The sequence below is a fragment of the Nycticebus coucang genome, chromosome 15 (genome assembly GCF_027406575.1).
Source record: "Nycticebus coucang isolate mNycCou1 chromosome 15, mNycCou1.pri, whole genome shotgun sequence".
NCBI lineage: Eukaryota > Metazoa > Chordata > Mammalia > Primates > Lorisidae > Nycticebus > Nycticebus coucang.
The window spans coordinates 64,717,162-64,730,505 of NC_069794.1; the positions used below are offsets into that span (position 1 = coordinate 64,717,162).

General features: G+C 38.4%; 1 protein-coding gene across 6 annotated transcripts in view; it reads right to left on the reverse strand.

Moving 5' to 3' along the window:
- The window catches only part of ZC3H13 (zinc finger CCCH-type containing 13), a 108,434-nt gene that overhangs the window by 20,134 nt on the left and 74,956 nt on the right, over nucleotides 1-13,344 (reverse strand). For 3 of the 6 annotated variants that reach the window (XM_053563490.1, XM_053563494.1, XM_053563489.1), the window contains 6 exons: nucleotides 10,886-10,969; nucleotides 9,983-10,538; nucleotides 5,819-5,922; nucleotides 3,705-4,898; nucleotides 2,469-2,975; nucleotides 99-251 (listed from right to left, as the gene is read on the reverse strand). In XM_053563490.1, coding sequence (XP_053419465.1) covers nucleotides 99-251; nucleotides 2,469-2,975; nucleotides 3,705-4,898; nucleotides 5,819-5,922; nucleotides 9,983-10,538; nucleotides 10,886-10,969 — 2,598 coding nt within the window. The remainder of the gene's footprint in view (nucleotides 1-98; nucleotides 252-2,468; nucleotides 2,976-3,704; nucleotides 4,899-5,818; nucleotides 5,923-9,982; nucleotides 10,539-10,885; nucleotides 10,970-13,344) is intronic. The other 3 variants (XM_053563491.1, XM_053563492.1, XM_053563493.1) reach the window with 3 other exon arrangements.

The window sequence follows — 13,344 nt, forward strand, 5'->3', positions numbered from 1 at the left end:
GTCCTGTATCGATTCTTATAGCAGCAGAGGGAACAAAGAATACTTTAATGCCATAAATCCGGTCATTTTTATGTTCAACCACCTCTACAAATGATTACCTGGCATCTTCTCCTCATCTTGTTGGTCCTCCCTTTTTTCCGCATCACCTGCCAGAATTTCATCTAGTTCATCGTCACTGATTGGCTCATATCCTTCTCCAGTACCAGAGCCTAATGAATGTGCATCATCTAACTTGGACTCGTCATCTCCTGCTAAATGGAGAAATTCATTTCAAAGACAGGATTAAATGGAAGAGACGTCTAAGTCAAATTAAAGGGCAGAGGACACCAAAACAATGTGAAAAGCATTTTTTTCATCAGGAAGCTACATTTCTTAATTATAAGGACACCCGAAAATTCTAAAAGAAAAATCAAAAAATAAAAAATTTTATTAACTAAACTTAATTTTAATGGCAAGAATATAATTTAAATAGCAATATAAGAGCAAGTTATAATATTACAATTAAAATATGACAAATACAATCCACCACTAATATTAATGTTGTGTTAATTCTTGATAATAAAACTTTAATATTTAATATTTAAGACAAATCCACTAAGTTCAAAAGGATGCAGTAATTTTTTTAACCTAAATAAACTCATTAATGAAAAAAACTTGTAAACTTATTAAAAAATTATTTGAAACTTAATCTTACCTCATAACATTTAGGTCACTATATAAACTTACAACAGTAAGGTAAAAATGCAGAAGTACTGCAAATTCTCCCCCTATCTCTCAATTCCTCTTCCCTGTACCGGTATTTTGCTTTAATTGATAAATGAAATTTTTACTGTAATAATTCAAAATGTTTTTGTTCATATCAGTAGTGTAACTTCTATTTCTTTGTCAACTTTTCTCAACCACCTAGGCCACGTTGTGTCTCCTGGTAAGTTAGTTGTAAACTTAATCCTCAAACTCCACAGTACATTTACTATTTCTAGTTGCTAGCTATAGAAGGGCTGTTCAGGAAGTATAGAGACATAATGGCTGAATTCTTTCCAGACAGCCCTTGTACGTACACTTTACCAAATCTACAACACTAGTTTTCAAAGCACAACAGTATGCTTTATGAGTATGAATTCACAGCAAATAAAATGTAAGAAGCTATGTTTCTAGTCTATTCTAATAATTTTCTATTCTATTAATATCACATTTTATGGTAACCTCCTCATATCCTTACTAATTCACCTGTAAGATAACCAATTTTAGTAACTTTGTCATATATATTATCATCTAAACACAATGAGAATAGGATTTTTAATTTCTCAAGTTTATATAACTTATTTTTACTTTATGTGAATAAAATCTTCACATCACACAGCAGGTGATTCACCCATAAGTTTCTAGGCTATACTATCTGTGGACATAACTAGCAAATTATAGTTTTTTGAAGATGAGGGACCCTGCCTCCAACCACAAAAAAGCTAATATAATAATTAGTCCTATTATACTCTTATTAAATCTCAGTGTTGTACCTCCATTAGAACTATGGCTCATGATTGATGCTATTTATACTCAAAATTGATATGAAAATACAAAGTGAAGAAAGCTAAAGTAGAAATCTGTCAAGTCAAATAGGATGAAATACTGAGATATCTATCTAATCAGATAACAGAGATACAGGATGCACTTTTAAAAGATTTTACTATTGGTTTAAAATCATAATGTTATCTTGCAATAAAATAAAAAGGATAATAACATGTGTATTACTACTTATACACTAAGTACCTCAGAAGACTCTTGGAGGCTTGAAATTGAGAGGTTATTCAGAACAATGATCTAAATACTGAAACCAGAACTAGACAGTCCCAAGGATGCAAAAGTTACAGGAGAATTCACAGGGCAGCCATTACTACTGTCAACCTTGGTTATAATTCATCAAGGAGTTAAGAGGTATGTAGTACAAGCAGGACGTATCTTCATTCATCAGCCATTTGTTATAACCTCACTACAGTCTTGAAGATAATGAAAAATTATGGTCTTGAGCAACAGAGTACAGTACAGAATGGTAGAGAAAACCATGGAAAAATAATTATAATAGATCCATATGTTTGTTCTCTATTGCCACGGAAGACAGAGACCACTAATAGTTATTTAAATCCTCTTTGAACTAAGAAGTCATTTCAATTTTTGAGACTTTAACATCTAACAAGAAGTGACAATTATTCTTTAACAACTATAGACACTGCATCTAAGCAATCTTTTGTTTCATTTAGGCTTATTTGAACCAAATTTGCCTTGATGTTGCTACTGAGGGAAACACATTTTTTAAATATCATAGGACTTTTTCTTATGAATTCTACTTCCCCTATAAAAGAACGGAGCCATTTTGCCTGTCAGTGGATAACCTTTCAAAAGAAAATAGTTGTTTCCCATGAAATATGAAAAGGAATAAATCAATAGAACAGACAAAGGGGTGTGGCACTCACCTTCCAAACTCTCAGTTCTCTCAGATTTACTTATATCTTCAAATCCCTGCAGAGATCCCAGATCTTTATCTATTTTTTCTTTATCCAAAGATACAGACTCTCGAGAAGCACCCTCTATGTCTCTCTCATGTTCACTCTCCATTTTTGCTTCACTGCGTTTCACAGCCTCTATTTGAGAACTCTCAAAATTTCTGTCTCTGTCCCTTTCAACAGCATCAGGAATTAGTCTCTCTCTTTCCCTATCCACGTCTCTTCTTTTGTCTCGTTCTCTGTCTCGTTCTCGCAGCCTATCTCGATCCCTGTTCCGTGGCCAGTCTTTATCAGCGTCTCGCTCCCATTCTCTCTGCCTTGTGTCTCTCCTCTCTCTCTCACGCTCTCTATCATGGTCATAACGATCTCGTTCTTGAAGCCTATCTCTGCTATCAAATGACCCAGATCTAGAATGGACCTGTCGATCAGACTCAGGAGAACTTCTTCTTGAACTATGGCTTCTTGAATCCTGGCGATCTAAAATAAATATACCATATACAGAGAGTTGACACATGATCTAATAGGAAAAAAGGCTTCTTTTAGGGTCTGTTAAAACTCACAATTTATCTTTTTTCACTATGTATTTTTACATTCTACATAAACATCTCTCTCTACATAACATCCAAAAATGTAATTTTAAGAAAAAAGTGATCTCTCTCAATTAAAGTACTAATTAAAACAAGCAAGCAACAACCATAACCGTAAAATATCTTCAAGGAAATAAGTAATAAAATGGTTAGGCATTGATAGAACTGGTCACTTCATTATCAGAGGTTGAGGCAAGAGGATTGCTTAATCCCAAGAGTTTGAAGTTGCTAAAGGCTGGGCACAGTGGCTCACACCTGTAATCCCAGCACTTTGGGAGGCCGAGGTGGGCAGATTGCCTGAGCTCACAAGTTCGAGACCATCTTGAGCTAGAGCAAGACCCCCATCTCTAAAAATAGCTGGGTGTTGTGGCAGGCGCCTATAGTCCTAACTACTCAGGAGGCTGAAGCAAGAGAATCACTTGAAGTCAAGAGTATGAGGTTGATGTGAGAGCTATGACGCCACAGCATTCTGCTAAGGGTGACAAAGTGAGACTCTTGTTTCAAAAAAAAGAAAACTTAAGGTGGCATATAAAATAACCAATTTAGAATTACTTTAGAGTTATAATTTATATAAAATACACTAACACAGTTTACACTAACTAGATCACAATTTGATTACCTGAAGAAGTACTTCGACTGGGTTCTCCACGCTTTAACTGATCAATCCTAGATTTTCTCTCTCCAGTGATTTCCAGGCTTTTTGTTTTTTCTCTGTCTCTTGAGCCACTATGTAGTACTCTCTTTCGACCACTTTGATCATCTCCACTTCGATGGGCAGAATCATTGGATGGGGAGCGTAGACGGCCAGATGTATGACTGCGATTACTCCGATTGCTCCCAAGGCTGCTACTCCTCTTTTGATCCACTGGCTTGCGATGTGGTGCATCTTCTATGGTAACATGAGGTGCCTCTACTTTTTCTACTCGTGGTCTGTAGCATTTTCTATGGGAGTCTTCATTGGCAAAAGTAGTACTGGTGGCGCTGGTGGGAGTGGCAGAGGTGGAAACCGTGGTGGCGGCAGCAGCACTGGCAGGAGTAGCAGGAGCAGTAGTGGTGGCAGCAGCCACAGGTGGGGGAGGAGGAAGAAGAGAAGACAGAGGAGGAGGGGTGCTCCCAGGGGTAGCAGCGGCAGCAGCATGCTCTGCTTCCACAGGCTCTGTGCGGTCAGGCACATCCTCATCAGACCAGTCACTGAACGCTGTATCTTCTTTTCTCAGAGCATCCTCTAGAGTGCCGTCCTTGTCACTGGATATTTCAACAAATTCCTCTTTAGCTGTTATAGGGGGAGTGCGTGGGCCTCTTTTCTTCTTACTTTGTTGGGTTGCTTCCTCATCAGAAAGATCAGAATCACCTTTGGACCTTTTACGTTTCTTTTCAATGCTTTTCTTCTTTTGTCCTTTTTTTGGTGAAAATACTTGACCATTTTCAGATGTTGTCTCTATGGCACCCTTCTCTAGTCCGACATCATCCTCCTTCTTTTTCTTAATAGGTTTCTTTTGAATTTTTGCTTTCTTTTTGTTTTCATCCTGAGTTCGATCAGATGTCTCTCGATCTTCAGACTGGTGGCGTCCTATAATGTCCTGTGCACGTATTCTTGAGCTTTCCATGATCTCTATCTGTTCTCTCTGTTTATCTATAGAAGAAACTTTCTCTTTGAATTCTTGCTCTTCATAGCGCCTGGAACTCTCTTTCCTCTCTGGTTTCCGATCCTCCTCTTTCCACCGACCTTGCCTATCTTCTGTAAGGTGTGACGGACTAAGAGAACGAGATTCTTGAGGCCGCACAACCTGGCTCGAGAGTCTGTGTTTTTCATCTACATAAAAGATAAAAGTAATCACACTTTTACCAGGTCAATAAATACTGCATTTTACATATAAATAACAATAAGCCGATCTCTCACTTTTCATTTTAAAATGTTTGAAATGGTAATAACTTCAGGCTCGGCACCCATAGCTCAGTGGTTAGGGCGCTGGCCACATACACCACAGCTGGAGGGTTCGAACTCGGCCAGGGCCAGCTAAACAATGACAACTACAACAAAAAAAACAGCCAGGTATTGTGGCAGATGCCTGTAGTGCCAGCTACTTGGGAGACTGAGGCGGCAAGAGAATTGCTTAAGCCCAAGAGTTTGAGGTTGCTGTGAGCTGTGACACCATGCCACTCTACCGAGGGTGACACACTTAGACTCTGTCTCAAACAAAACAAAGAAATGTAGTAATAACTTCAGTAAAAATAAAGCTTTACTACAAATAGTAGGAAATGACAATGCTATTGTAATAAAATGACTATATTCCTGGCAGCGCCTGTGGCTCAGTGAGTAGGGCACCGGCCCCATATGCTGAGGGTGGCGGATTCAAACCCAGCCCCGGCCAAACTGCAACAAAAAAATAGCCAGGCGTTGTGGCGGGCGCCTGTAGTCCCAGCTGCTTGGGAGGCTGAGGCAAGAGAATCGCGTAAGCCCAAGAGTTAGAGGTTGCTGTGAGCTGTGACGCCATGGCACTCTACCCGAGGGCGGTACAGTTAGACTCTGTCTCTACAAAAAAAAAAAAAAAAAAAAAAAAACAAAGACTATATTCCTAATACATGCTTTATTTGCAAAAAGATATTCAGAGGCAGAAGAGCAAGAAAACTTAAAAACATCTTAATTCAACAGTTTCCACTAATATCAAAGAACAGTCTCATGGTTACAAGTGAGTACAAATGTAGAGACACAGAAAATAAGCCCCTGCTTACTTTTATCATCTCCGCTGTTGTAGGCATCACTATCAGGAGAATGCTCACGACGGCGCTTCGGTGACTGCCTGGGGCTGGGACTCCCTTCATTTCTATAGCGCTTCCTAAATTAGGCAAGAAAATGCAATTTATAATATTCCAGGGGGCAAGAAAGAAATTACTATATTTCTTTATCTAGGACATATATCTGTAAGAAATCAGTATTTCAGAGCTATGCCATACAAAGGGTATTCAATGCCTTTAATACAAATTCTTTACTTCATTTAAGACTTGTAATTGTGGACTTAAAATATATGGCACCATTTCTTCTTTTCTTCATTATACATGTAGAAACACTCAACTAAAAATTGCCAGATATAAATATTGCAAGGTGGGAACATGCAACAGAGAAATCAATGTATTAATGTACCCTCTAATACAAACAGCATCAATTTTACATTTTATGATATACAAAGGCCTTATGCTGGCAAGCTACATGAGAAAATTTGGTATTGGCTTTGGAGTCAAAAAGCTGAGTTCGACTTATAGCCACATTACTTATATGCAACTTTGAGCAAGTTCATTGAAGTCACTAAACCTTTGTTTCTCATCTGAAAAACAAGATAGGGGAGGGAGATAAGAGTCTATCTCATAAAACTGCAGTGAGGAATAAATAAGTTATGTCATAAGCTCACTGCTAGGCATGTTGTGGGTACGCTGTATTGCTTCTTTCCCTTTTTTAGAACTAAATAACTGGCTCAGTGAGAAATTAATAAAATAATTTATATATTCATTGTATTTCTTGACCCTTAGCTGAGCTTGAAATGAGTAGTGATTTATATCTCTTGGGTACTTAAATTACTTCAGTACCTTAGTCTAGTTTTCCTACATTTTCATTAAATTTTCACTAATTTTTTTAAAACAAACTCTTTGTTTATAGTATTACGATCAAAAGTTAAGAAACAAACTACAGGATTGTAGCTCCTTTATACAGATGAGCAACTATGTGGACAAAGAGATGGCCCCAAGTATAGTAAGACTCAAGTTTGTGTGCCTTCTCATCTAAAGCTCCTCCCATCAACAGTGTGTTTTCTCTATTCTTTGAATCTGGGCTGGCCTAGTGACTTGCTATGACAAGAGGAAATGCTGAAAGTGACACTGCAAATTTGCATTATACTTATTCGATAAACATTCCTAATCTGAAATTTAAACTGTTCCAATGAGCATTTTCCTTTGAGTGTCAATACCACTGCTCAATAAGTTTTGGATTTTGAAACATTTCAGATTTTGGATTTGGGGTGCCCAACCTGTATTAATGAAAGCATAGAAATGGGTAAGAGATAACAGAGATTTCAGTATTTTACCTTTATAAGATCAAGAGCTAAAGAGGTCAGTGGAGGGAAGAGAAATACAGTAGAACCTCACTATAATTGGCCACCTCCCTACATCAACAACCTCCTTAAACTGATCTAATTTTCACAAACTAGACACGCACCATTGTAACATATATGTGTGTATCTCCAAGTGTTAAAGGAAATACAGTAGAATCTCTGTTAAGTTAACCACCCAAATGACTGGAACAAACTGGTCAGCACACGGAGGTGGTCAAAATAAGGATCTAGGCCTGCTGTACTGATAATGTACATGTGGTGCATGTCTCATCTATGAAAATTAGGTCAATTTACGGAGATGGTCCATGTAGGGAGGTGGTCAACTATGGAAGTTTTACTGTGTCGCTGAAGCTTACATTAATGTAAGGTTTTGTAAAATGAAGGGAGAGAGAAGCAAAAGTCGGCCAGAAGGTACCATAAAAATCTTGGCTGTTGATTAAAGATCAGTCAAAACCTAATGGAAGAAGGCTTTGCTTCTGTACTACGTTTGCTCATAACCATAATCCACAATAGCAAGGATAAAAAAAGCCTAAAGTGGAGAGCCCGTATTCACCCTAAGGCAAAGAAAAAACAAACAAACAAAAAAAAGACAGAAAACATAAAGAGAGAACATGCGTGTGAAAGAAAATACCCTCATATATGTTATATGAGATGCCAAGAACATAACTTTTGACCCCAATAAATCACTAGAACTCCACAGCACAGGAGGACACTTCCTTTCCCTCAGCTTCTTCTAGCCATGCAGTGATTACAGAGATCCACTCAGCTCTATGTCATTGTGAATGCTTCCTGGAGCCTGGGGATGGTGACTCCATAATCACATGCACACAAAATTCATGAAGGATTATCAGGAATGGCACAGACAGTATCTCTTGAAGACTAGTCAATACCAATACCTAGTTATATAGGGGATGTGACAGGACACAAGTTTGCTGATTCCTGTTTACAAAAAAGTCTGCAATAAGCAGCTATTTCAACCCCATGTGCCATCAAAAATGTATAGTGACAAGAAGGATTATGTCCTCTGGATACAAAAAATAGAATTAAAAAGTATTTTTTTTGAGACAATTAAGAAGACTTTAAACACCAAATATATATTGCTGGGAGGCCTAACACAGCCACACACAAACCCCTTCTCCCTCATCCCCCTTCTTTCCTCCTAAGACAAAGACACAAAAGATCAACCTAGTCCACCCCTGAGAAGTTCATGCCAGAAGATCCCAACTCTCCAGGCAGGCTGAGGAATTTGTCCACCCCCTATGGCCCCATATGAAAGGGGTCTCTAACTAGTTGCTCCTGGGGGCAGACGCCATCTTCGCACTGCCCAGGTAGGTCAACTCCCCTTTCAATAAAGCTGACCTGAACTTCTCCACCTCTGCTGTGGCCGTGTCTCTGGTTGCCATCTTTTAACCTTTCATATGGTGCTAGGACTCCAGGCTGATGCCTAGTGACCTAGTTGCATCTCGCTGCTGCCTGCCCTAGTCACCCTAGTTTTCTTGGACCTGATTCCAGTTTTGCCTAGATCCAACTCTACTGACCTATTGGTCAGGGAGTCTGAGAAGAAAGATGTCACCCCAGCTGCCATTTAAATGTAAGATCTCTAAAGCTTCAAACAGAACCCCCTAGGCTAATTTTCTGACTCACTCCAGGACTCATGTGTCCTCACATCCGCCTCTTTCTTTTTCTTTCATTTGTGCCTAATTAAGAGGGGTTTTGTCCTAGTACTGTGCTCTCTAATGGGGTTTGGGACCTCAAACTGTTTTGTTTTTCATTTTTTGATTCAGGCCCAGTTCAAGACCCTAGTTTAGGCTTCTAGAGTCCTGAAGCCCTTAAGTTTATCCAGAAAGGGGAAGGACATCTAAGGTAATGAGTGTGAGTCCCTCTATCCCATCAGTTAAAACACCCCGGGTGTCTTCTTCAGCTTGTTTGACCTAAGAATGGGACCTTTGACCTCAATATCTTAAAAGACTCAATTTCCTACAAAGCAATGGCAGATGGAGTGAAATCCCCTATCTGCAGGCCTTTGTCTCCCTCTGTTCTTGTCCCTCTCTTGTGCAAATTGTGTTCAAGTCACCACAGACTTGTTGGCTCAAACTCCCTACCTCCCTTCCTCCATAGAGTCATTCCATCCTACTGACCACCAGCTCCTACTCTACTCCCTAACCTGTCCCTAGAATCTAAAGACCCTCCCATTGCTCCCAATCTCTTTAGGGTCTCACTATCACCTGCTCCCTCCACTAGCAAAACCTCTTTTATCACTGTGGGAAGTGGTGGATGCTGAAGGAATAATCATCTTTCATAGAATGAGAAAAGACTAGGTCCTTTCTCCACAGATTGCTCTAAATAAGTGGTTCTCAACCTTCCTAATACTGCGGCTCTTTAATACTGTTCCTGTGGGTCATGACCCACAGGTTGGGAACCACTACTCTAAATATATAAAAGAATTCTGGTACCTGGTCCAATCCTATGACCTCACCTGGCATGGTCCCTTCTCCCAGAGGAGCAGGAGAGGGTTTGGCAGGCAGTGTAGACAGCATGCAGACACTATCTTTGCACTGCCCAGGCAGGTCACCCTCCCCTTTCAATAAACCTGGCCTGAACATCTCCTCTGTGGCCTCATCTCTGGGCACCACTGTTTACACCTTTCGATATATAATAAATTTGAAATACAGGAAATAGTACAGAGGAGAAGAATTAACAAGAAATTAAGAGGCACGCTGAAAAACACTAAATGAAACTTGTCAATTCTTTACTGAAATTTAAGTTTCTTAAGCTGATTTAAAACTATTCTTACTTTGATTTTCTCTCATCGTGTCCATCTCTTGGATTTCTATCTTCTCGGGTATCTTCTCGCTTTTCTCTGCGGTCATCTCGTCCTTTGTCTTTGTCTTCCCAATCCCTCTGACGTTCTCGTTCTTTATCCCTTTCTCTTGCTCTTTCTCGCTCTCGTTCTCTCTCCCTCTCTCTCTCCCGTTCTCGTTCTCTCTCCCTCTCCCTTTCTTCCCTCTCTCGCTCCCGCTCTTTGTCCCTATCTCGTTCCCTCTCTCTTTCCCGCTCTCGATCATGGTCACGATCTCTATCCCTTTCACGGTCTCTCTCTTTTTCTCTTTCTCTCTCCCGTTCCCTAGCACGCTCTCTTTCTAGTTCTCTTTCTTTTTCTCTTTCCCGATCCCGTTCACGTTCTCTCTCTCTCTCCCGTTCCCTGTCTCTTTCCCGTTCCCGATCTCTGTCTCTAGCCCTTTCATCTCTTCTATCATCCACTCTGTCTACTCTTCGTTCCTCTCTTCTTTCATCACGCTCAAGCTCGTCATTCCTTCCCTGATGTCGAATTGGTGAGCTTGGTCTTTGATCTACAATGAAAATCAAGTTTTGTCAGTGATTAATTTGATAGATAACCTATTGGTAAGAGAACATGGCAAATCTTAAATTTTATCTGTGTTTTGGGTCACACTGGCAACAAATTATTAACCAGGTACTATATTTACTTTTAATTTAATCATTCAAATAATCACCACTAGATATTAAAAAATTTTTAAAACATAATTTTCATTTGCCCTCTAACTACCATGTTTTCTACTCCCCTCAACCCCCCTCTCCCTCCCACTGGCTGATCCATCTTTGATCTTTCTCTGCATGCTCCCTACCCTACCTCCAGCCCACTGTTCCAACCCCACTTTCTGCCATCTCTACCCTTCACCTCTGATCTTCTCTGTCCCCCCAGCAGGACCTGAGAACACTGGTGGCAAAGGATAGGGGCAGCAGGAGGTGTAGAACATAGGAGCTGAAGGAAAAAAAAAATTTCCCTCGTAAGTCACACCTCTAATTCCAGGCCAAAATATATACAACAAAGTGTAGCTATTATGTGAAGAAAAATATAGCAGAACAAAACATGTCAAAATTTGTTGCTGCAATATCAATCTCTAACCATAAACTAGAATATCAAGGGTACTGTCTAGCAATCTTGAAATAATCAAATGTAAAAAAGTATTTCATATTAGTTACATATATTCATAATTAATAGTAAATTAAGTTTTAATCATATAAGCGATTACTCTGATGAAAGAGCTGTTTTCTTAAATGTTAACTGATTATCTCATCACATTATATATATTTTTTCCATCTACACATAAAACACATAAACAGAGAAAATAAATGCATGTTGCCCAAACACCCAATCGAGCAGAAAATTAGTCTGGGATCCAAAAATGTACGAGATGATGACATGAACTTTTCCAAAGAGCCATTTTGAAAGTGACTATTGCAGTATGATCTAGGCTTCTGTAAAGTTTCTATTTTACCATATAATAATGCCTATTAGCTATTTAATAATCATACAACAATATGGTCAGAGGTTAGTAAGTAAAATACCTAACATCAGCTTAATAAGCAGAGTAATTTTAGGATATTTCTAGGAAAGGGTCCAATATAGTAATTTGAATTTTCCTTCCTTATTACTGATGAAAAGGATAAGAATAATCCATATTTGGTAGGTAGAAATTACAGATTCTGACATAGATCATAGAATTTTAAAGTTGAACCATAATGAAACCCTATATAGTCCTTTCTCCCCTTTCTTCTTAAGAACATAAAAATTATGGTCCAGAGTTGACTTGCCCAAGTTAAGATGGTAGATGCATTACGGTATTAGGGCTAGAAGTCAGTTTTCTTAAGTCCTTTTATTTTTGTTGAAGCCAGTTTAAATTTAAAATGGTTCTATTGTATTTATCTTTTGGATCCCTAGAATGCTATCTATCCATGTTTTAGATTATCTGAATTCTTAGTTGTTTTTTTTTTTGGGCGGGGGGCATACCAACATCACTATGATTAGAAATAACCCAAAACAAATTCAATACTGCAACTTACAGCAATTCATACTTGAAATTTCTGATGATAGCTACATTAAAGACTACCCATATTACTCATTCTTTTTTGGCAGATAAAATCTTTATTTTCCCAACCAAAATGACAATGCTTTTTAACTTCAAAGGAAAATGGAAAGGATATAAGAATATCACCTTAATATCTAAACTATTCTCTTTATCTTTCCTCTAAAATGTGTTATTCAAAGACATGCTTCTCTTTACATCTTTCCTTATCTTCATGAATGACATACCTATTCATGAAAGCTGGCAATCTCTGAGTTAAGTCCCATCCACTTCACTTCCCAAATATTTCTCTATTGCTTTTCCTGTCCCCATCTCTACAGTTAATATATTAACTCTGATGTTCATCAGCTATGTCATCAATAATCGAACTGAAAAAAAAAATCTGAATGTCTTTAGTCATTCCCCACACTCTTAGTATGGTTTTATTGAAAACTCTACTTCTTCTAGCTGCTTAGAAAAACAGTTATTTTATAGGCAGGGAAAGGTAATTGAATTCAAAAGTTTTAGCCTGACTTACTAGGTCATTCATAAGCTGGCTTATAATCTCTCATCAGTCCTTTGCCCCAGCTTCTTTCCTTCCCTCCCAATCATAGCATACATGAATCTACCCTCACAAGAACTCTTTACTACGCCAAAGCATCTGTTTCTTTCAATTCTGATATCTGACATGCTGCAAAGTACTGCAAAGTGCTTCTTCCATTGTTCCTTATAAATGCCTGTGTATGGTTCAGGCCCTAATTCAGATGTCATCTCTTTAGGCAGCTTTCTTGGAATTCCTTAAATTGATTTGCTCCTTTGTCTTCTCATAGGACTTTATCTAGTAGTAGCATTTACTATACTTCAACTGTCTTCTGTTCAGTTGTTCCCTGATATCCACAGGAAATTGTTTATGGAACCCTGAGGAGACCAAAATCCATAAATGCTCAAATCTCTTATATAAAATGGTATAGTATTTGCAAATAAACTACGTACAACATCCTGTATACTTTAAGTTATGTCTAGATTACTAATAATGCCTAATGTAAATGATATTTAACTAGTTATTATACTCTATTATTTTTTAAAATATCTATTTTGTTGTACTGTTATTTTTTTCCAAATATTTTTGATCCATGGTTGGTTAGTTGTGAGGATGTAAAACTCAGGTACAGATGGCAGGTTGTTTTGTGCTTAGACAGCAAAGAAACAAAGAGAAGATTTAAATTCTCAAGCACAGAACAAGGTACCTAGGCACATCTCTACCCTTACCTTTAACAATCACCCTACTGCT